This window comes from Peromyscus eremicus, chromosome 7 (assembly GCF_949786415.1).
Source record: "Peromyscus eremicus chromosome 7, PerEre_H2_v1, whole genome shotgun sequence".
In the NCBI taxonomy this organism is placed as follows: domain Eukaryota; kingdom Metazoa; phylum Chordata; class Mammalia; order Rodentia; family Cricetidae; genus Peromyscus; species Peromyscus eremicus.
Window position 1 is genome coordinate 107,726,416 of NC_081422.1, and position 25,139 is coordinate 107,751,554.

Sequence of the window (25,139 nt, forward strand, 5' to 3'; positions counted from 1 at the left end):
CCTTTAGAACCTAGCTGGGATGTACAAAGCAAAAGCAACCCTGCCCCCCCCCCCCCCCCCCGACTCACTCAGTCCACAGGCCTAAGGTCCCTGCCTGGCTTCCCCATCTTCTCTTGCCTTCTTGATATTTAAATAGAGGCTCTGGGCCGGGCGATGGTGGCGCACGCCTTTAATCCCAGCACTTGGGAGGCAGAGGCAGGCGGATCTCTGTGAGTTCGAGGCCAGCCTGGTCTCCAAAGGAGCAAAGCTACACAGAGAAACCCTGTCTCGAAAAAACAAAACAAAAAAAACAAAAACAAAAAAAATTTAAATAGAGGCTCTGTGTCTAGCACTTAGTTGAAAATCAATGTAGATGACAAAGCATAAGGAAGTTGTTTTGGATTTTTTGGTTTGTTTTTAAAGGCAAGCTCTCTGTAGACCAGGCTGGCCTCGAACTCACAGAGATCCACCTGCCTCTGCCTCTTGAGTGCTGGGATTAAAGGTGTGCGCCACCCAGCTAATAAGGAAGACTTTAACACCAAGGCAGGTACTTCAGCAGAGAAAGGAGACTGTGCTTTTGTACCTATGCTGGCTTTCCTCTCCTCTGCTGGGTGTTGGGGGTCTGCCAGGAGTCAGAAATGTACTCTCTACACACAGTGCATTGCTTCCTAAAGGACACCTCAGGAGTAGCCTGCCAGCAGAGGTGTGATGAGCCACAACCTGAGGAATGAGACCCAGTCCCCTGCCTGAGCCTGAGCCTTCCCTGATCTCCAGCAGTCACGCTGGAGATGGTGGTGTAATACTGCAAGAGCTGGTCGACTGCTGAAGAAGCCACCTGGTGCTCTGAGCACACACGAGCGTGTCAGGGAGAGGATTTGCTGCCCAGGTCCTTGCTGACTTCCCTCCTCCGATGCCAGATGGCTGTCACGGCACAGTGTCTTCGTGACAATGCCTGAGCCTCATAGTGGTTGGGATGGTCCCAGCACTCACTGCGCAGGTACATGCCCTATCTCTGGGGCAGAACCCAAGGGTCCTGTCTGTCCTCCACAGTGACAGTCTTAAACCACAGGCCCAGTCCTTCCTGGAAATCCCACAGCAAGAGGCCACCTTGGATTTACAGAAAGCACGTTGACTGTTTAAAGGTAAAAATCAATGCACAGATAGAACTGAAGAGTCAAAGGGTAAGATAAAGTGTTAAAGACAGACTATTCCAAAGAGAAACCAAAAATTAAAAGCAATAGTAAATAGAGGTCACGACCCAGCTGTAGTTACCACATTGAACGTCAATGACTAGATCTTCCCATTCAAAGGTAGAGATCTGGGCTCAGGATCAGTTCAGTGGCAAGAGTAGTGCCTAGCGTGGCTGAGGCGGGGGAGTAGGAATCAGACAGGTATGACTGTTCAGGGAGGCTGAGGCAGGACTGTGAACTCCTGGCTAGCCTAGGCTACACAACCTGATTCCAAACAAAGCCAAGAGTTGAAGGGTGTAGCCTGGTGGCAGAATGCCTGTGTGACAGGGGCAGGGATGTGTGGCAGGGGCAGGGATGTGGGCTAAGCCTCAGGACTGAGAAGACTTAAAAAGGCCAGCAGGGGAGAGATGACTAGGTGACCAAAAGCTTGTATGCTCTTACAGACAACCCACACAGGGCAGCTCGCAACCACCTGTAACTCCAGCTACAGGGAATCTGAACCTCTGGGCTCTGAGCGCTGCACTCATGTGCATGCCCACAGACACATGGTTTTAAAAGTCAGGCTAGGTCAAATTAACACTCAATTCCCTGTCTCTAAGAGACATAAACAGATAAGCTGAAAGAAAAGCACATGCCACTCACAGTATCAACAAGCTGATCACATCCTATAAAGCATATGATGCCAAAGTTGGCTCATCAGAAAACAACCACCATGGGTTTGTGTGCATTCTCATCCAATAAGGAAAGCTAACAGTCCCAGCCAGGCTATGGTAGGGGATCTGTGCTGGAGGTGGTGTGGGCTTCTGGGGAGAAACTATTTGTGGCCACATGGGAGGGCCTTGTGTCTTCTAAATCTCGACATCCTGAGATGCTTACAAGTTCTAAAGACATTAGGGCACATCCCTCACGCAAAGATTCAAGTTTCAGAGGGGAGAACAGGTTGCTGTTGCCTGAATTTCCTGTATTCTCCAATGAGAACAGTCCTGGTCAGAGGAGCATTTCTCTCCAGACTCAGCTCTGAGGTGGTTTCCACTGTGGATACAGGCCTCACTGGCTGCTAGTTATCCTTGGCCGGTGTCACTTTGGGCTCTTTGATTTCTGGAGTAAGCTTTTTTTGACCTTGTTCTTTGAAATGTGGTCTCTACATGCCGGCCAGGCTGGGCTCACACCTAAAAGTCTTCTGTGTCGTCTTCCCAGGAGCTAAACTCACAGCTGTCACCTCAGCCCAACCGATTCGTGGTGTCACAGTTCAGTTTACTCCTAAGTCCCATTTCTAGAAGCAGCATGTATAAAAAAAGGGGGGACTGCATTGAGAGAGGTTTTTGGTGCTCAAACCCCCTAGGGAGAACTGGTTATTGGAAGGCATTCCCAAGAAGGGCAATGGGTCCTGTTTTCACAGGAACCCCTACCATGACTGCCGTTAGATCTTTCAGAACATGCTCAGACCTCTTTTCCCATACAGCCGAGTGACTATGAAAGGCAAACCTAGCAGGAGGATGGCCCCAATCTTTGGTCCATGTGAGGGCATTATACATGCCAACTTTCATCGCCCTGACAAGATGAATATGAGGTTAACTGAAGTGATGGGCTTTGGTCCCTACCAGCTTCTCTTCCTACAAAGGAAGCAGTAACATGCAGATACCCCACAGCCCAAGTCAGCCCAACAAGGAGATCTTTAGACCAAGAGTGACAGTGGCTTTACAGAAAGGGACTTCTGTATGCACCATATGGCACTTGCTGGGGGGAGTGTTCTTTGCTTATTAAGACATTCGTAAGACATTACTATGGCCAGTAACTCAGACTCACCAGGGCTTGCAGCTTGGGACAGTGAATGGAGAGCTGGATGAGGGTGCTGTCAGTAATCTGGAGAGAAACATGCTGTTAGTGTGGCTTCTATGCCAGGACTTAATACCTAATCCTGGCTTCTCCTGAACGTGGGGTCAGAGGGTACAAAAGAAAACTAACACCTCATCCAAGCACACTGGGCTCAAACTGTCGACTCCTGGGGAGGCACACTCTTGTTTGGCCTTGCTTCTGGTGCCTGAGGGAGCCTAGACAGGGCACAGAAGCAGGTGGACAAAGGGGTTACCCAGGACACCCCTCTCTGATACCCTATAACCTGACATGCAGGTTCATTGGCTATGTGTAAAATAAAAGGGATCCTGCTTATGCTTGGAAATCGATGGTGCTCTCTTGCATGTTCCTGCTATAGTCTGTCTGAAGTTCCCATTACAAGTGGTCTAAAGGGGGCCCTATCCCCACCACCATGCTGGGGAATGGTGGCCTCTGCTTGCTACTACACCAGGCCCCTAGCAGCAACAGAGCAGCCCAAGGGGCGGCCAAAAGTCCACTCACCAGGACACATTCTTCAAGATCCATCTTCTCCAGGTCATGGCAATTCTGAAAAAGGCCACAAGACACATGAAGAGTGGCCCTGCAGCTCCCCCATTCCACTGAGGGATGGGCCCCACTTCTACAGCCGTTCCAAACCAGCAATTCAGAATGGCTGCCCTGAGTCAGTGCTCCCTTCGGATGATGGCCCTGACTACTGGAGGCCACATCATCCTCTCAACCCAGAGAAGGTTGACACATCTTTCTCACCACAGACTCGAGGAGAGCCTAGAAATGGATGCTCTGTCCTGTGGGAGGTAAAGACAGGACACAGACAGGGTACCACAGGCAGTATTCAAGACAGAGGGCAGAGCACGGCCCTGGAGGAGAAGCTGAGCAGAGGCCAAGTTGGGTTCACACAGAAAGGGCACCTGCCACTGGAGAGGAAGTTCTGTTCAAGATGGGTCTCACTGACAACTGAGGGACAGTGAGACCTGAACTCCTTCTAGAATGCTCTGCAGACAGGTCCAAACTGCAGCCTGTGGGCCACACGTGCCCAAGGAGAGCTATGAATGTGGCCCAACATTTTTTCTCAATACACAGTTCTTAACATGAACTTTGTAATTGACAATGTTAGGCTGAAAAGTTCAACATGCCTTCCAGGATCTCCCTAGAGTCCTGGCTAGCTTAGAAAAAGTGCAAAACCTCCCAAAAGGGTTCTATCCTACCTCATGTTCGTCTCTTCTGAAGTGAGGTTTTGGTTTTGTGCTCCCCAAAACTACCTAAGTAACTTTGAACTATGGGGGGGGGGTAATTACAACACGGTTGTATTTCAAACTCGATGCCTTACCCGAGCTAAGAGTGTAAAGCCTGCGTCAGTCAAATGGGAGCATCGGGCAGCCTCCAGAATTCTAGGAAGGGGGTGAAGGGAGAAAAGCAGCAGAGCCTGGTTAACAACACACACACTGAGTGCCGCACATCCCCGAGTCTGCTCTTCTGCGGCACACTGCGCTGCTGTCGCATGCAAACACAGCCTCAGGACCCACGAGTGGCACCAGGATGGGGGACTGGAGCAGAGTCCTTATGTCTCCTCACAGGCCTGGACAGGGACCCAGGAGCCTGCCCACCACCGTTTGCTTTTTTTTTTTAACACAATTAAAATGGATTTTTGCTAAACAAAAGCATGAGTTAATTCTCATAAGAATTGAAACAGGAGGGGCTAGAGAGATGGATCAGAGGTTAAGAGCACTGGCTGCTCTCCCAGAGGTCCTGAGTTCAATTCCCAGCAACCACATGGTGGCTCACAGCCATCTATAATTCAATCTGGTGCCCTCTTCTGGCCTGCAGGCAAAACACTGTATACATAAAAAAGAAATAAATCTTAAAAAAAAAAAAAAAAAAAAAAGAATTGAAACAAGACCCTGTGATAGTAGTGCACACCTTTAATCCCAGCACTCAGGAGGCAGAGGCAGGTGGATCTCTGTGAGTCTGAGGCCAGCTTGGTCTACAGAGTGAGTTCCAGGACAGCCAGGGCTACAGAGAAACACTGTCTCAAAAAACAAAAAAGAAAGAAAGGAAGGAAGGAAGAAAAAGAAAGAAAGAAAACAGAAAAAAAAGAAATAGTTTCACTGGAATGCAAAAAAAAAATAAAACAAAATAAAATAAATATAACTTTCCCACCACCTCTTGTATAGCTGTTTGGGTTAAGACTACTGATTTTGCAGGGCGGTGGTGGCGCACACCTTTGATCCCAGCACTCAGGAGGCAGAGGCAGTCGTATCTCTGTGAGTTCGAGGCCAGCCTGGTCTACAGAGCGAGTTCCAGGACAGCCAGGACTACACAGAGAAACTCTGTCTCAAAAAAAAACAAATCAAAACACAACAAAAAACCTGCTGGTTTTGAAATAGAAAAAGCTACAGGTTAAAATTCTTGTTTCCCTCCATCATGAGATGCAGGACAAACTGACTTTCCTCTGGGTCTCAGTTTCTGCTGAGAGTGAGTGTCCACTCACATGGATGTGTTGAATTAAGTCAGAATGGAGTGAGTGTCCACTGGATGTTCTGAGTTAAGTCAGGGCGGCACAGGCCTACAGGGAGCAGCTACTGTCAGGCACCAAGCTCCTGTATGTGAAGGGTCGGTGCCTGGGGCAGTGGACAGTAACTGCCTCAGTAACCAACCCTTTTTCTGATATTCAGGAAGACAGCGGGCAAGCACCTGCTACTTCTCCCAAGTCTACCCCTCTAGTGGCAGGTGCCGCAGAGCCCAAGCTCAGTCTGTTCACCGTCAGACCACACGAATGGCCAGAGCATAACAGCACGAGTCAAATTGTGGGCCAATGCATGAAACACAGCAAGAAACAACATGTTAAGAGTCATCCTGTGGGGCTGGTGAGATGGTTCAGCAGTTAAGAGCATTGGCTGCTCTCTCAGAGGACCCACGTTCAATTCCCAGCACCCACATGGCAGCTCACAACTGTAACTCCAGTTCCAGGGGATCTGACACCCTCACAGACATACATGCAAGCAAACACTACTGGACATAAAATAAGAATAAATAAATCATTAAAAAGATGCTTAAAAAATGTTCTTTAAAAAGCCACCCTGCTCCACACCTTCCTCCCCTGGTGGCTTTGGCGCTGTCTACCCCGTCCACCCACCAGCTCTTGGTTCCACCACCCCTCTCCCTCTGGAAGTCTGGTCCTCCTGGAGCCATAGAGCAAAAGTGGGTCATACTCACTGCAATCTGGGGCAGTTCAAGCCCAGGGCCGTGAGAGATGCATCCGTGAGGTTGCTACAACCCGAGAGGCACACAGCCTGCAGCCGGTGGCAGCCCCCGCAGATCTGCACCACGCCCTCATCAGTGATGCGCTGGGGAGAAGGGTACAGGGGTCGGGCCCAGCACTGACTCAGGAGAGGAGACTCAGGCCAGGAGAATGAGCCTCCTGCTGCCCACCAGCACTTCACCCTGACACCTACACAAAACACAAGCAGGCTGGGTGTGACAGCACTCGCCTGTAGTCCTGGCACTAAGAAGGCTGAGGCAGGAGGATGGCCAGTTCCAGCCCATCCTGGACTACATAAGTTAAACCAAAATAACAGGAAATAAGTAAGTCCAGGCTATCACTAAGTTGGTATGTGCCTGCCTGGCATGCAAGAGGCTCTCTCTCCCCAAGTTCAATCCCAGTACTAGTCAACAAACAAGTAGAGAGAGGCTTCTGCACAGCTCTAAACTAGCCTAGTATATTGCTAACACTAGACACTGGAAGTCAAGGTTCTACCCAAAGAGTCATCAAAAGAGACCGTTTTCGGGAGAAATTCATAAACTCATGATAAAACATGAAATAAAGAATTCACGAGACTTCCTAGTTAAAAGACATGTCAGTATGCAGCTAAATGTGCAGACAGTGATTCTTCCTGTACTCACAGAAATCGTGTTGTGTTTACACATATATAACATCTCACCAAACAATTTAGAGAAAAGGAAAACTAGTTACTGATAAATTCCTTGGCATTCTATTTCATCTGTCTGTAAAGATCTGGAACAATCTTTGCATTCCAATACACTAATTCATGCAGTCATAAGCATGTACCTATCCTCTAGGCTTCCACCGGTCAGTGTTAACTCTGTAACTAGGGCCTGCCTTTGGCTAGTCCAGGCTGATCTGCGAAGCAGCTATGAACAAATGCTTTCCCTTCTACCATCAGGCACTCTGAAGGCTAGAGTTCATTTACCAAAAGCTGAGTGCAAGGTCTTTTTCTCATGTTTCTCAAAACTCTAGGTTCCCTTTGGGTCATGCAGCCCAGGGCTGCACATCCACACAGCAGTGAGGAAGACCTAGTCCTTCCAGGGCTACTGCCTAGAGAAGAATCCTGGTTTCTCCTGCACACACCGTTTACAGCACGGCTACGTGCATGCGTGCGCGTGCACAATCTCAGGCCAGTCTTCAGGTTCTGGCCACCTTCTTTTTTGAGACACATTCTGTTCTGGCTCAGAACTCACCAAGTAGAGGCGGCGGGCTGGCAAGCAAGCAGGAAAAATCCCACTGCCCCTGCTTCCCCAGTGCTGGCGTTATAAGAACACGCCACCATGCTCAGCTTTTCCACATGGGTTCTCGGGGTCAAACTCAGGTCCTTGTGCTTACCTGACTGGGCTCCCTCCCCAGCCCAGCGCTACTATTCTCACTGAGGAATTAGAGGAGCCATCACCCCAGTGTATTAAGAAGAAATGAGATACTGAGATCTTACCAAGCTGTTCATGCCTAATAGATACCTAGTTACAGCATTCCTGATTTTCCTGTTTTCAAAGAGTCAGCCAGGCATACTGGCCACCACACCTGTAATCCCAGCTTTCAGTATGCTGAGGCATGAGAATTGTGAGTTTTAGGCTAGCCTGGGCTATGCAGTGAGACCCTGTCTATCTCTCATATATATGTGTGATATATGTGTCATATATATTCACATGTTTCTAAATATGAATACAATCAAGGCTGATTCCTATGATTTGGGGGAGGGGCCGATATGCTGAACACGCTGCCTTATTATTGTTCTCACCTTACAAAAACTCACAGCTCCAATGAAGACAGAGGAAGAGGAGTCAGGGCAGGGTGATGTGGCCACCTGCCAGCCACTTTGAGCATGTGCAGCCAGACAATGGGGCTGCAGGCAGGTGCTGCAGGCAGTGGATGCGGGGAGGAAGGGGGCTGGGCACGGGTGCAGAGGGGGCATGGGTGCGAGGGGGGAAGGGGCGTGGGGGCAGGGTCTCGGGTGTGGGAGGATGGGGGGCATAGGTGTGGTGGATGGGGGAGGGAGGATGGGACAGGACAGGGGGCACGAGTGCGGGGGGCTCAGGTGCAGGAGGGTAGTAGGGGGCACGGGTGTGGGGGAGGGGCAGAGGGCAAAGGGGCGGGGGGCAAGGGTGTGGGGGACAGAGGGTGCGGGGGGGGGCAGAGGGCATGGGGTATGGATGTGGGGGACCAGGGGGCATGGGCGCGGGGGGGGGGGTAGGGGCAGGGGTCTGCGCCCAGGTGCCCGGGTCCATACTTACCGAGCATGACTGCAGGTTGAGGCTCACGAGCTCGTGGCAGTGGTTCTGAATATGTTTCAGAGCTTCGTCCTCTAACTGAGTGGAGGGCGGAAATGAGAGAGGGATGGGATCCGGTGAGAGAACGGTCAGGTCAAGATGACTGCCACAGCAAGGGCAACAGGCGACCGACCGGATGTCTGTACCTGTGTGCAACCCCTGAGGAGCAGGGCTTTCAGGCCCCGGCAGCCCCGTACCAGCGCCTCGATGCCTTCCTTTGTGATCTGGTCGCACCAGGACAGGTTCAGATACTCCAGGTTCCGGCAGCCATCGCTGAGAGAACAAACAACAACAGCACCCTGTGCAGCCTCCTGCAGACAGTGCTCAACTCAGTACACCACAGCAGCCTGGACAGGACGCCGCCCAGGGCCGCCTGAACCACCTCGTCCTCACCCGCGCGGGAGTCACTGCCAATATCACACTGCGACGCTAACCACACTAGTGGTGGGTTTGGGGTTTCTCTGTGTAAGTGCACGTATGTGTGGGTGCATGTTGTGTGTGGCCAGAAGTTGACTTTGGGCGTCTTCCTCAATTCCTCGCCACCTTTTGTTACTAATTTTTAAAACATCAGTTGATTGTGATGAACTCACAAACAAAAAAACATGACACAGCTAGAGTGAGTCAAACGGTGATCCAGCCTCACACTCTGTCCATCTCAGTGTACGTCTACGTAGTTAGAAAGGCCATTCCAAAGCCACGGCGTTTCCCTTAGGATTTCGCACTTCCAGTATCAATTACAATTTTATGTACTTATCCATCACAAAAAGAAAAAATGATAGAATTGAAAACAGAAAATGATTAGCTTTAAATTGTCTTTTTAATCTTAAATTTGTGTGTGTTGGGGGGCGGGGCAGGGTTATGTGCCTATGCATGCAGTTGCCCAGAGTGGCCAGGAGAGGGCATCATACCTCTGAATCTGGAGTTACATGGGCGCCGGGAACTTGGTTCCTCTGCAAGAGCAGTATGTGCTCTTAACTACTGTGCCCTCTCCCCAGCCCCTGGCTTTACGTCCTCTTTCATGGCTCGTGTGTCCCTTTTCCTGCATTCCATCCCTCCTTATCACACAGGGTCTCTCACTGAACCTGGCTGGAGCTCAGCTAGGCTGGCTGACCAGTGAGTCCCAGGGATCCTCCTATCTCTACCTCCCCAGGACTGGGGTCACAGGCAGGTGCCACCATTCCTGGCTGTTTACATGGATTCTGGAGATTGCAACTTGGGTCTTCATTGCCTGACAGGCTGAGCCACCTCCTCAGCTCGCACTGGGTATTTTCTTGACCCCAAAAGTCAAGTGCTCTCACCTGATCCCCTTTAAGGAGTTGTTGGTAACAGACACGCAGGACGTGAGATCCAGGTGTTTCAGCTTGGAACAGAATCTGCTAAGGCTGTAACACGTGCTGGAAAAAGGCAAGCACACTAAAGATATTTTCAACCTTGTTTCTCACCCGGTTTCCCTGTGGCCACTCTGTCCCCAGATCCATCTTTATTCCTTACCTGTCAGTGATTTTTGTGCAGCCATTGAGGTTTAAATGTTCAATGTTTCGGCAGTTCTGCGCAAAGGTCCTAAAAGGGGTGGGGGCGGTAAAAGTTGTGTGGGTTTTCCCCAAAAGTAGCACAAAAAGCTTTAAAGCAAAATGAAGCACTGAGACTGGTGGCCACAGGGTTGCTGCAAGCTGCAGAGTGGCCACTAGAGGGCAGCACAACCATCCACTTAGAACAGCACTTTCCAAAGACCACAGACTCCCTGGCACATAAGGAGCTCAATAACCTGGGACGCTCTCAGGCACTGCGTGCTACTAGCCTGGCACCACACTTTGAGAAACGAAGGCCCAAGCTACCTGGCAGTTAACCCTCCTCCGGCCCCATCTTTGAGATCATCTGAGATGGGAGGCCTGAAATTTCTCACTGGAAAAGTCAGTTGACAGCAAGGGGTGAACTCCTTCCTGTACCGTGCCCTGGGGGCACTCTGACCACTGTCAGTATCTTTAGTACCAGACCCATGTTTACTGACAAGGACCCCGTGGCTGACAGTAAGGACAGAAGCAGAGAACCACACACACTCCCACTCCTTGCCAGGGTGCTCTCAGGCAACCTGCTTCTTCCTCAGATACAACTTCGGTCTCAGAGGACCGAGTCCTGGCTGTTTCATGGCCATGAGTGTGTCAACTGCTCACTTTGTCATCCCTGCCAAGTATAGGGATGGGGAACTAAACTGGATAAAATCCAACAAGTCCACGATGTCAAGGAGTGTGAGTGGAACAGAATGCCAGCAGCTGCCATGTGTGGCCCTGACATTTGCATCTGAAGAACTACCTAAGGCTGGGGACAGAATCAGCTAGAAGGATGGGACTGAAAGATCACCAAGGTCCCTTGGTGGGTACAGAGGCTACTTCTACCTTCGAAACTTAAAAATATGTCATTGTTTCTGGGATTGGGTAGTGAGAAGAGTCGAGCTTCAGGAATGTGGAAGTAGCCTAAATGAAATGCCACTCTGCCCGACCTTTTACTTTAATTAATTAATGGGAGGCTGAAGAGATGACCAGTGGACAAGAGCACTTGCTGCTCTTGCAGAGGACCTGAGTTTGAGTCCCAGCATCCACAAGGCTGCAAACAACATCTATAACTCCAGTAACAGGGAATCCAGGGTCCTCTTATGGCCTCTACAGGTACTATGTACATGTGGTGCACATACATATGTGCATACAAACACTTGTACACACAAAACATTTTCAAGTCTTTAATTAATTAATGGACTGATTTTCATGGTGCTGGGGATCATGGGCCTCAAACACGCTACGTGAGCACACTGCCATTCTTCATCCTACCTGCCCCAAGCCTAACAAAGGATATGACCCCAAAAAGAACAGTTAAAACAATGCAGCTGCATCCCAGACTTAAACTGGATAGAGCATTTATAGGAACAAAAACTGCTCCATACTCAAGAAGGTAGAATTCATGATGCCTGCCCAACACCGAGCAAACCCCTGTGTGCTTTCAACAGCGAGGAAACTAGATCTACAAGGAACAGAGATCTCTCCATCCTATCCAAGCCCGACAGCAAAGACAGCAGCAGGCCAGGACACTGAAAGGTTTGCTTTACCCAGAATGCTGCGGAGTACAGTTCCAAGTGAAGACATTTCATGGACACATGAGAGGGTTTTGTTCATTTGAGAGGAAGACATGTTAAACATGACTGTGATGCAAATGGACTGATGGACTGATTAACAACAAATTACATGTGGTAGGTAGAAAACAGATCGGAGAGTCCACCAAGAGTAAGGGCAGAGTACGTGCTAGGGGTCCAGCGTTTGCCTGGTGTGGCCAGGGCCAACTGTGTTTACCAAGTGTGACGGACAGTGAGACACAGATCACACCACAACAGCAGCAAGCCTACGGCAGAACCCAACCCGAGTGTGACCCTGTGCTACACAGAAAACCAGTGCTGGTCGGGGCAGGGCTCCGTGGGAGAGTCCGGCATGAGTGACCCTGGGTTCAGTCACCAACAACTGCCCCTCCAATACTCCAAATGGATCTATGTTTAAGTCAGAAAACTTCTAAGGGGTGCTGGAGTTGTAGAGGGCCCCGCAGTCAGGAACACGGGCTGCTTTTGCTGTAGTGAGTAGCGCCTATGACCTTTAGTACATGCCCCTGGGGCATGGTCTCTCAGCCACCCTTAAGACCTGAGAGGCATCTCTCTTCGCTCCCTCATGGACTTGGATGTGGGACTGACTGAGACAGCAGAGACTGTGCCCAGCATTTCAGAACCTGCGACAAATTCTGTTCTGTACAGTGAGTTTTTCTCCCCTAATAAATTCCTTTGCCCTAAGCAGACTCCGTGGATTTCTCGTATTATTTTGCAGAGGACCTGCATTCAGTTCCCGGCACCCACATGGCAACTTACAACTCCAGTTGGAGATTTGGCGCCCTCTTCTGGCCCCAGTGGGCACCGAACACACATGGTGCACCGTCATGGTGGCAACAAAACATACACATAACAAAAACAAACCAATCTTAAGGACTTCTAGAAGAAAAGCACAGGTCCGTGCATTTGTGACGCTGGCTGAGGCAGCAAGTTCTTGTGTTCTACAAGCAAGAAGATGGCGAAATGTCTTCCATTAAAAACTTCACTTCAGGGGGCTGGAGAGATGGCTCAGAGGTTAAGAGCACTGACTGCTCTTCCAGAGGTCCTGAGTTCAATTCCCAGCAACCACATGGTGGCTCACAACCATCTGTAATGAGATCTGGTGCCCTCTTCTGGCCTGCAGATATACATGCAGGCAGAACATTGTATACATAATAAATAAATAAATCTTAAAAAAAAAAAAAAAAAAAAAAAAAAAAAAAAAAAAAACCACTTCAGTGGCGAGGGATGGCTGAGCAGTTAGTCATGCTACTCTTCAGAGGATCCAAGTTCGGTTCCCAGCACCTACATGGTGGCTGTCAACTGTCCATAACTCCAGTTCCAGAGGCCAATGCCCTCTCCTGGCCTCTGCAGACACGAGTATATACAAGGTGCACATATATCAATGAAGGCCCACACACAAACACAAAATTTAAAAATTAAATAAATCTGTAAAGGAACTTCCCTTCAGACAGGCAGTTAGAGACTGGGAGAATGCATTTGCAAAAGTACTTGGACAAGCACTGGTATCCAAAAATGTCTTAATTCTCAAAAACAGCGGGCAGTGGTGGTTCACACCTTTAATCCCAGCACTGGGAGGCAGAGGCAGGGGATCTCTGTGAGTTTGAGGACAGCCTGGCCTATAGAGAGTGTTCCAGGGCAGCCAGGATTGTTACACAGAGAAACCCTGTCTCAAAAAGAAAGAAAGAAAGAAAGGAAAGAAAGAAAGAAAGAAAGAAAGAAAGAAAGAAAGAAAGAAAGAAAGAAAGAAAGAAAGAAAAGAAAAGAAAAGAAAAGAAAAACAACCTATGAGAAAAACGGGCACATGACCTAGACAGACATTTCCCCAAGATCCATGGACAGTGAGTCAGCATAGGAAGACATCCAGCAGCATCAGGACCAGGGAACTGTAGGACAACCACAAGATGCCACTGTGTACCACGAGAGCCAAAGTGAAAAGATCACGCCACACTAAAGGTTGTCAGGAACATGCAAGAACTGTAGAGTCACAGGCCGCCGTGGGAACTTAGAATAGTACATTCTGCTTGTGAAATAGACTGGAAGCGTCTTAAAAGTTTAAGCTGAGGGCTGGGGGCTGGGGGACACTGAGATGGATCGTCAGGTAGTAATGCTTGTTGCCAAGCCTGATGTCACTGCAGCAGATCCCTGACTGACAGTCACTGCACAGGACTCCCCACTGCACCAGATCCCTGACTGACAGTCACTGCACAGGACTCCCCACTGCAGCAGATCCCTGACTGACAGTCACTGCACAGGACTCCCCACTGCACCAGATCTCCTGACTGACAGTCACTGCACAGGACTCCCCACTGCACCAGATCCCTGACTGACAGTCACTGCACAGGACTCCCCACTGCACCAGATCCCTGACTGACAGTCACTGCACAGGACTCCCCACTGCACCAGATCCCTGACAGTCACTGCACAGGACTCCCCACTGCACCAGATCCCTGACTGACAGTCACTGCACAGGACTCCCCACTGCACCAGATCCCTGACTGACAGTCACTGCACAGGACTCCCCACTGCACCAGATCCCTGACTGACAGTCACTGCACAGGAACTGCACCAGATCCCTGACTGACAGTCACTGCACAGGACTCCCCACTGCACCAGATCCCTGACTGACAGTCACTGCACAGGACTCCCCACTGCACCAGACCCCTGACTGACAGTCACTGCACAGGACTCCCCACTGCAGCAGAGTCTCTGGGTAGCAAGTGGTTGGATTTAGGACTTTTAATGATCGTCTGACAGTGACCAGTAGTTAGTAGAAATCACAGTGTGAGTTTTAGCTTCCCTCCATTGTTGCTCCGCACTGCTAAGGTCTGAATCCGCCCTGTTCCCACGAGCTCATTAGTGGAGCATGGTCTTTCTAGTGCTACTTGAGGAAGCTGTGGAATTTTGAGGAGAGGGACCTAGCTAGATGAAGCAGGTTGCTGGGAGTGAGTTCCTGGAGCTCTCTCTCCCTGGCTCTTTGCTGCCTTGCTTTCTACTTCCTGTTAACCAACAACAGCCTCTGCCACACATTCTCAGTGTGCACAGGGAGACAGCACAGACTAACCCTTCTGAAACTGGGAGCCGAGATAAACTTTCCCTACGTTGTTCCTGTCAGGCATTCTGGTCACAATGACCACAGCTACTAACACCTGCAGTTAGACTAGAGGATGGGGCACAATGTTCACTAATGCTTGCATTTAGACACTGGGGGGGGGAGCACTGCTCACTAACACCTGAGTCAGACACTGGGGGGGCACAGATCACTAACACCTGAGTCACACTGCGGGGGCACTGCTCACTAACACCTGAGTCAGACACTGGGGGGGGGGCACTGCTCACTAACACCTGAGTCACACTCGGGGGGGGCACAGCTCACTAACACCTGAGTCACACTGGGGGGGGCACTGCTCACTAACACCTGAGTCACACTGGGGGGGCACAGATCACTAACACCTGAGTCAGACACTGGGGGGGGGGCACAGCTCACTAACACCTGAGTCACACTGGGGGGGGCACAGATCACTAACACCTGAGTCAGACACTGGGGGGGGGGGGCAGAGCTCACTAACACCTGAGTCACATGGGGGGCACAGCTCACTAACACCTGAGTCACACTGGGGGGGCACTGCTCACTAACACCTGAGTCACACGGGGGGGGGGGGCACTGCTCACTAACACCTGAGTCACACTGGGGGGGGCAGCTCCTGGCTGGAAACATGGTAACAAGAATGAACAGTGAAACCATTCCATAAACTGTGTTGTGTTCGGATGCAGAAGCTTGATAAAGTACATAAGACACTCACAACTACATCATGAGACAGGCTTTGTATCAGACGCTTTTGCTCAGCTCTGTGCTCACAGCAAGTGTTCCAAACACACCTAAGGCCAAGCTAAGCTTTGAAGTTCAGTGAGGCTAGTGTATTAACTGCAATTGTAAGAGGTTACTTTTATGAATATGTATGTGTCTCTGTGTGTGCCATGTGAGGGCGCTGGATCCCCTGGAGCTGGAGTTACAGCAGGTTCTGAGCTACTGGGTATGGGTTCCGGGAACTCTACAAGAGCAGCTGGTGTTCTCAAGCTCTGAGCCATCTCCCCAGCCCCTGAAGACAAGTTCAGCAGAGGGTGAGCCTGACATCCCAAAGCACCTGTACATCTACGGCATGGATTACTGCTGGGCAGGAAAAGGAACAAATGATATCTCCAGCAAGATGAATGAATGAATGAATGAATCCAGGGCAACTGTGCTGAGCGGCAGGAGCCACTCACTGGAACAGAGTCTCCCTCCGATGCACAGCATCTAAGTAATCACTAAGGAGGCTGGGTTTCAAACTCAGGACAAACTACTAAATGTTCTTGGCCTCTCAACGGTGCTTCCTACCGGGTGTGGTGGCGCACACCTTTAACCCAGCACTCAGGAGGCAGAGGCAGGCGGGTCTCTGTGAGCTCCAGGCCAGCCTGGGCTACACAGAGAGTTCTAGGCCAGCCAGGGCTATATTATGAGACTCTAAAAATAAACAATAAAATGGCACTTCTTTCATAGTCGCCACCAGCAATCCACATTTGCACATTTATTTTGGTGTTTTCAATGGGACAACTATTAGAGTTATGTCTTGCATTATAAGCTACACCAGGCCTATTAGTAAATTCCTGTTTCCTATTAAGCTAGACTTAGTCCATTCCACTGATGCACAAAGCTTCTCAAGTAGCAACTCTGGGCTTAAAGATCTGAACAAGCCTTTTTTTTTTTTTTTTTTTTCCTTTCTCAGAAACCCTGAGACAGAGTTTCTCTGTGTAGCCTTGGCTGTCCTGGAACTGGCTCTGTAGACCAGGCTGGCCTTGAACTCACAGAGATCCGCCTGCCTCTGCCTCGAGTGCTGGGATTAAAGGCTGTGCCACCACGCCCAGCTTGAACTAGTCTGTAATATAGCAGTATACCTACCCTGTACACAGTGACAGTTTCACGACAGCATTTTTCACTGTGGTAGCTCAAGCACAGGACCTTCATCTGCCCTTCCTTCTTTAACCCAATAGATCCTCCTCTACGTTCTACTATATTCGTACTTTAAAAAAAAAAAAAAAAAAAAAAAACCCTCATGAAGGCTGAGTGTGGTGTGGATCTCTGTGAGTTCAAGGCCATCCTGGTCTACATAGCAAGTTTCAGGGCAGCCAGAGCTAATCAAGAGACCCTGTCTTGAAAAGAATCCTTCATGGGCTGGAGAGACGATGTAGGGTAAAAATGCTTCCCATCAAGCCGATGTTGTAGTCAGCCTCCTGTGTCAACTACGTATAAACCTGGAGTCACCTGGGAAGAGGTTACCTCAGCTCCAGAACTGCTTCAATCAGACTGACCCGCGGCCAGGCTGTGAGACCTTTGCTTAACTGCTAAGTGATGTCGGAGGGCCCGGCCCACTGTGGGCGGCACAATCCCTTAGCAGGAGGGCCTGGGCTGTAAGCAGTGTTCCTCCACGGCCTCTGCTTCAAGATCTTGCCTTGAGTTCTTGCCTCGGTTTCCCTTGATGACGGACTGTAACCTGCAAGCCAAATAAACCCTTTCTTCCTCCAACAAAGCATGGCTGCCTAGGAGGAAGGGACTATGCGTGTATTGTAAGGCGCTACTGATCACCACAACAAAGTAATGTAATAAATCCGTCCCATCATGAGTAAGCAAAACTCCATTTCTGAAAGAGTTCATTTGTGTGTGAGTGAAGTCTTCTAAGAAACTAGAAGATGAGAGGGTAGAGAAGGGACAGCGGAGAGTAAGCCAGGAGTCACGGGCGCTGCCCGTCTGCCAGCTATTGGACGGCGGGCACTTCTGGCACATCCACTCCTAACTGGCCCACCGGCATCCAGGAGAAAGAGCTCACGGCAGGCAGGGGAAGCCATCCGTCCCCAGGCTGCTCCCCTCAGGACAGTGGGGTGTCAGTTATTCTAAATGCAGAGCTCTCGTTATGCAAATTATCACAGAAAGGACTTAATGGAAGAAAAGCATAGACTACGTTTGCTTTGCTTTTGCTGATGTCACCCATCAGCTGTGGTGGCTGTCACTCACTTCAAGGAAGAGTCCCCAACGCCGATGCAGCCGCGCAAGCTGAGTTTTCTAAGGAAGCCACCACACCTCTTGGAGATGTTTTCCACTACTCGGCCCTTAAATGGAGAAAGGTGGGAAACGGTCACTTTTTCATGCTGTTATTAATATTTAATAACAGAATAAGCTGAACTGTAAATGAAGTTTTCCAAATGCAGCAAGAGACGTGCCCGATGGTCTGGAGTCCATCCTCAACTGTCTTCCATCAGCACAGTGAGGATTCTCTGAGCACCTCACTGCCTTTCAAAGGATTGGAAAGCACCCTCCCACACTCACGGCTATTCCAGCTGTTCCACTGGAACGTAGCTGTGGAAGCCACTGGGAGAATAAAATAATGCTCTAAAAAGCAAGTCAGTCTTTTTAATGTATGTGTAGTGTGTGTGCATGTGGTGTGTGTTTTACGTATAGCTATCTTGGCAGAGACCTGCAAACACTAGGGATCTGCTAGGACACAAACCACAACATCGTCAGAGGGCTGGCTGGCACACACAGCTACCATCAGCTAGACTGCAAGTCTGACCGTCCACACTGGTAGTATTCATTATATTTTCTTGAGGATTACCTGAGCTTTTTAATATTTTATTTTTATTTATGCGTATGTGTATGTGAGTACCCACAAAGGCCAGGAGAGGGTGCTGGATCCCCTGGAGATGCAGCTTGTAGGAGCTGGTAAGTCACCCAGCATGTGTCTGTGAAGAGAACTGGGGTCCTCCAGAAAGGCAGCTAGGGGATGTCCACAGGAAGCCTCCCTTTCTGAGTGAATACAGAGGAGGTGTGGGCTGTGGGGAGGGGAGGGGAGGGGAGGGGAGGGGAGGGGAGGGGAGGGGAGGGGAGGGAGGGGAGGCTGCAGTGGAATGTCAACTAACTAAACAAATAAATCAGTAAGCTCACTTGGTTGGGAGGGCTTGGGGGGAGTTGCACGGGGGAAATACAGGGCGGAAGTGAGTGTTTCACTGTCTACGTGTATGAAATTCAAGAATAAAGAAAAATTAATGTAAACATAAAAAAAGAAAAGCAGCAAGTGCTCTTAACCCCTGAGCCATCTCTCTAACAGGAGTTTATCATTTTTAAGCAAAATCCAAGACAATTGTAAAATAAATCTTTGCTACCAAAGGGGAAAGAGGATTAGGACTTGGAAATCTAAACTCTAAGCAGCTAACAGCAGAACCCACAGCAGCTTCTGGCTGCTCTCTCCACTGCAAGACTTCATTCCTTTGTTCACTGGAACAACAGTTCTTGTACCAGAATAAAAAAAGTTATGTACATGGCGATAATTATGCACCACTGTTTCTAAGAGGGGGAAAAATAGCAAGTCCTTTGCTAATTCAATGTTTATTCAAAAGCCCTTGTTACCTGCCTGACATAGCACACCACAGGCATGCTTAGGATGAGAGGTTCTGGGGAGGCTTACATAGGCTTTTAAAACCCAAAGTTATGACTTTAACATATCACCTGGTTTCTTCTCATTTTTTGGTTAGATCTTTGAGAATCTTGTACTATCTGTTTTCCTCACATTCAAGCCCCTCAGATCCGCACAGATCCACCCCTTCCTTATGCACCCAACCTTGTGGGTTGTTTTGGTTTTTTCACTCATCAGACCCGAGTTGTGCTACCCACACCTTCTCAGTGTGTGCCACTCTACTGGAGCATAATCACTTTACCAGGGGCTATATTCTTTTGTTTTGTTGTTTGTTTTTCGAGACAGGGTTTCACTGTGTAGTCCTGGCTGTTCTGGAACTCACTCTGTAGACCAGGCTGGCCTCGAACTCACAGAGATCCACCTGCCTCTGCCTTCTGAGTGCTGGGATTAAAGGCGTGCGCCACCACCGCCTGGCTCAGGGGCTATATCCTTAAAGAAAAGTGACTCCTCCCTCTCCTAACAACTATCAACTGTCATTAGTGCCTCAGCTATAGGTGGGTTCCATTCGTAACTACAAAAATTGATGAGGAATGGACAATTTCTTTTTTATTTTAAAATTTTATTTATTTCTGTATATACATGTAAAAGTACCATGGCACAAGTGTGGAGGTCAGAGGCCAGTTTGCAAGAGTCTATTCTCTCTTTCCACCACAAGGGGCCCCAGAACTGATCTCAGATAGTCAGGCTTGGTAGCAAGTGCCTTTACCCACTGAGCCTGGTCTCATGTGTCCAGTCTCTGGAGGCATGGAAATGCCTCACTATAGGCAAAGTTTCTGTCCTGCCTGGTCCCGCAGTCATTCAGTCCCAAATAAACACACAGAGGCCTATATTAATTATAAACTGTTTAGCCTATAGCTCAGGCTTATTGCTAGCTAGCTTTTAAATCTTAAATTACCCCATTTCTATTCATCTATGCATTGCCACATGTGGCTTCATGGTGTTACCTGTATTGAATTACATCTTGCTCCCCAGGCAGCACTCAACATCTCCTCAGACTCCACCTTTCTCCTTCCTGTATCTTGCTTAGATTTCCCACCTGCCTCTAAGCTGCCTTGCCATAGGCCAAAGCATCTTATTTATTAACCAATGGTAGCAACACATATTCACAGCATACAGAAAGACCATCCCCCAGCACTTCCCCTTTTCTGTCTAATCAAAAAGGAAGGTTTTCATTTTAACACAGTAAAATTACATATAACAAACAGTTATCAAGCAAGAATTACAGTTATAATATCTAGTCTATTTGTATGTGGCATTTAAGATGTTATAATAACATAGGTTCTTCTTTTTATGACAGTGAGACATGTCTGTTCCTGGCAGAACCAATATACTTCAAAGAAGATGATGGGCATCGAAGAAATCTCCATATGCAATTTCCTTTCCCTGTGGCAAAAGTTAGCCACTAGGAAAGAAAATGCTCTTGCCTCGACTGCTAACAGTATGCTGTCCAAATGCATGAGCAGGACACAAAAGAAAGGACTGCCCAACTTTGCCAAGACAAAGTAGGACAGCCCTTTAGAAAATCCTGCTTCACAGATGAGTCTGTCAGATATGCTAGGCCTGTAGGCTGAAGATGGATGCCCCAATGTTACAGAGGAACCCTGGGTGACTGTCCAGGCAGCCAGCTGTTTCTGTCATTTCTCATATTTTTTGGAAGTCACTTGTTCACACTTCCTGTTCACTCAGGTAATATTTCCTTCTCAGGTCTCTGATGGAGTTGAAGACTAGATAGTTATAGTTTTCCTTGTTAACAAATTCAGAAAAGAAACTCACTGAAGAGGTGTAAAAGTATGTAAGTTTTAAAGACATCAAAAGATAGTTTCCATTGGTAATACAAGTTAGATACAAAGAGAATTAGGTACAACACTTTGGACTCAGCAAAATAGAATAAATAATGGAGTATTTTCTCTGAATTGGTCAATTGTAAATGGACTGGACATTGTTAATGTAATTCTTGACTGTATATATTATACATAGTTATTATACTTACTGTATATAATTTTTCTTACATTAGTTATAACCTTTTTTATTTTAGACCAAAAAAAGGAGAAATATGGTGATATTTTGTATATGCTCTAACAAATCTTGTCTGAAGATCAGATGGCAGAGCCAGTCACAGAGTTAGCTATAGAGGCCTGGCAGTGGTGACACACACCTTTAATCCTAGCACTCAGGAGGCAGAGGCAGACAGATCTCTGTGAGTTCAGGCCACCCTGGACTATATGAGATTAATACAGTCTAAAAGAGAAACAGAGCCAGGCAGTGATGGCTCACACTTTTTTTTTTTTGAGACAGGGTTTCTCTGTGTAGCTTTGCGCCTTTCCTGGATCTCGCTCTGTAGGCCAGGCTGGCCTCGAACTCACAAAGATCCACCTGCCTCTGCCTCCACTGCCCGGCTGGCTCACACCTTTAATCCCAGTACTTGGGAGTCACATGCCTTTAATCCCAGCACTAGGAAGGTTGAGACAGGAAGTGATATGGCTGGGTGGAGAAAGGAATATAAGGTGGGAGGAGACAGGAGTTTGGGCTGCCTTTCGCTGAGAACTCAGAGGTATTCAGTCTGAGGATTTGTGGAGACAGGATCTTCTCCTTTTGGCTGAGAAGTTGGTGAGGTGAGAAGTAGCCGTGGCTTATTTCCTCTGATCTTTCAGCATTTACCCCCAATATCTGGCTCTGGGTTTTTATTATAAGACCAATTAGGATTCGTACAACACCTCACCTCAGAGAAGCATGTACATTCAGAAAGAATGGCACTGGAAGACTCCATAAGCTCCTGCCATCTGAATACTTTATTCACCCTTTCTACCAACCCGCAGGTGTGTAACCCACTTCCCTAGGTAGGTACCTAGACTCAACCTATTTGTTCCTCAGTTTCTTCAGTTTCTTTTTTTAAATTAGTTTATTTATCGATTTATATGTATGTGTTTGTCTATGTGAGTTTATGTGCACAATGTGAGTGTAGGAGCCCTCAGAGGCCACAAGAGGGCATCAGATTGCCTAGAACTGGAGTTCCAGATAGTTGTAAGCTGCCATGTGATATTGGGAATCAAACCCAGGTCCTTTGCGGGAGCAGCAAGTGCTCTTAACCACTGAACCATCTCTGCAGCCCCTCTGCAGTCTGGTACTGAGAGGATGGACAAACTGCATTAACACACGAGGCATGCTCAGAACTGTGTGGACAGTCAGGAACTACTGCTGTGTGTTATCTGCAGGGACTAGGGCTTCTCTGATGTGGGATGTCCTTCTGTATGCTGCACATATGTGTTGCTTTTATTGGTTGACAAATAAAGCTGCTTTGGCCTACGGCAAGGCAGAATATAGCTAGGCGGGAAAGCTGAACAGAATACAGGGAGAAAGAAGGGCAGAGCTGAGACACCATCCAGCCACCAGAGGAGCAAGATGTATTAGAACACAGGTAAAGCCACGAGACACATGGCAAAACACAGATTAATAGAAAAGAATTAATTTTTTTTTTTTTTTAAGATTTATTTATTATGTATACAGTGTTCTGTCTATATGTATGACTGCCGGCCACAAGAGGGCACCAGATCTCATTACAAATGGTTGTGAGCCACCATGTGGGTGCTGGGAATTGAACTCAGGACCTCTGGAAGAACCAGTCAGTGCTCTTAACCTCTGAGCCATCTCTCCAGCCCCTAATTTAAGTTTTAAGAGCTAGTTAGTAATAAGCCTGAGAATAGGCCAAACAGTTTGTAATTAGTATTAAGCCTCTAAGTGATTATTTTATAAGTGGCTGTGGGACCGGGTGGGACAGAGAAAAGCTTTCAGTTATACTTCCCTTTCCAGAGGGACACATGGATCCTTTGGTCCTTGTCTCCTCTGTACTCACCCACCAAAGAATGAGGAATGAAGAGCTCCAACGTGAACAGTAAGAGGGAAGTGCTCTGCCCATTTGCTGTAGCTATTTGCAAAATGGAGAGACCCTGGCTCAAAAAACACTGCCATCAATGGGACCAGAGCGATGTCTGAGTAGAGGTAATGGTGCCTGTTATCAAGCCTGAAGGCCTGAATCTGATCCTGGGAACCTGAGAACCAACTCCTGCAGGTTGTCCTCTGACCTCCCTTGGCAAATACATGTGCACACACATACACACACAACAAACAAATACAAAAATAATTTAGGTGAACTAACTTACCTCTACATCTGTTTGAAAGTTAAAAAGATCTATTCTTTGCCAGTTGCTTCCATCCAGGGCTAAGATGTTCCATGCCTGGGAGGGGAGGCAAGAGAGGAGGGTGGGGTGAGAGAGACGCATCTGCTGAGGATGTTTTGTATTTCCAAACTTTTATTCATGGTGTACGTCAAGTTAAAATAAAATATGGAATTATAATACTGTTATTTTAATAAGACAACATTTAATTGTAATGTTTAGTTTGAACCAAGCTCTCATTGATACTAACAACCAGGCAATACTCTACCTTGGAAATCTGTGCACATCGGCAAAGAGTTACTATATCCAAGAAGGAGAATATTCTAGAGAGAGAGAGAGAAGATGAGAGGGTGTCAACACCTCAGGACAATTAGAACTTGAAAGACATAATCTAAGGCATCACCTGGACACGCAGAATTTTCAAGAGCCTCCGGCTGGCAACCCACTCAGCTGACAACACACTAATGCACACTTATTTCCCACACACTAATGTACACTTATTTCCCACACACTAATGCACACTAATTTCACACACACTGATGTACACTTATTTCCCACACACTGATTTCCCCCACACTGATACACACTAGTTTCCCACACACTGATGCACACTAGTTTCCCACACACTGATGCACACTAATTTCACACACACTGATGTACACTTATTTCCCACACACTAGTTTCCCACACACTGATGCACACTAATTTCCCACACACTGATGTACACTAGTTTCCCACACACTGATGCACAGTTATTTCCCACACACTGATACACACTAATTTCCCACACACTGATGTACACTTATTTCCCACACACTAGTTTCCCACACACTGATGCACACTTGTTTCCCACACACTGATGTACACTAGTTTCCCACACACTAATGCACACTAATTTCACATACACTGATGTACACTTATTTCCCACACTGATTTCTCACACACTGATACACACTAGTTTCCCACACACTAATTTCCCACACACTGATACACACTAATTTCTCACACACTGATGCACACTAATTTCCCACACACTGATGCACACTTGTTTCCCACACACTAATTTCCCACACACTGATGCACACTTATTTCCCACACACTGATGCACACTTGTTTCCCACACACTAATTTCCCACACACTGATGCACACTTATTTCCCACACACTGATGCACACTAGTTTACCTCACACTAATTTCACACACAGTGATGCACACTAATTCCCCACACACTGATGCACACTAATTTCCCACACACTGATGTACACTAATTTACCACACACTGATGCACACTAATTTCACACACACTGATGCACACTAATTTCACACACTGATGCACACTAATTTCACACACTGATGCACACTTGTTTCCCACACACTGATGCACACTAGTTTCCCACACACTGATGCACACTAATTTCCCACACACTGATGCACACTAATTTCCCACACACTGATGCACACTAATTTCACACACACTGATGCACACTAATTTCCCACACAGTGATGCACACTCATTTCCCATGGCCATTGTAAATCTCTGTCTGCTCCTATTCTGCTTTAGTCCCGGTCATACAGAGTCTCTCTAACCAGAAGTCACTGAGCTTCTCTTTCTCCTGCTCTGAGAACGGAGGTGGGAATGGACCCTACTTCACTCTCCTTGAAGACCAGCATTCCAGTTTCCCAGGTGCTGGGCCAGGGTGACTAAATCCCGTCCTTCTAATGTTCCTAATGCGCAACGCCAACT

General features: G+C 48.0%; 1 protein-coding gene across 1 annotated transcript in view; it reads right to left on the reverse strand.

Annotated features, from left to right (window-relative positions):
- Positions 1-25,139, reverse strand: part of Fbxl2 (F-box and leucine rich repeat protein 2) — a 50,263-nt gene that overhangs the window by 5,205 nt on the left and 19,919 nt on the right. The window contains exons 4-14 of the mRNA XM_059269099.1: positions 23,664-23,718; positions 23,381-23,455; positions 17,768-17,862; positions 10,071-10,139; positions 9,878-9,973; positions 8,726-8,852; positions 8,544-8,618; positions 6,237-6,367; positions 4,351-4,411; positions 3,525-3,569; positions 2,976-3,032 (exon numbers count right to left, since the gene is read on the reverse strand). Of these exons, the coding sequence (XP_059125082.1) occupies positions 2,976-3,032; positions 3,525-3,569; positions 4,351-4,411; positions 6,237-6,367; positions 8,544-8,618; positions 8,726-8,852; positions 9,878-9,973; positions 10,071-10,139; positions 17,768-17,862; positions 23,381-23,455; positions 23,664-23,718 (886 nt within the window). The remainder of the gene's footprint in view (positions 1-2,975; positions 3,033-3,524; positions 3,570-4,350; positions 4,412-6,236; positions 6,368-8,543; positions 8,619-8,725; positions 8,853-9,877; positions 9,974-10,070; positions 10,140-17,767; positions 17,863-23,380; positions 23,456-23,663; positions 23,719-25,139) is intronic.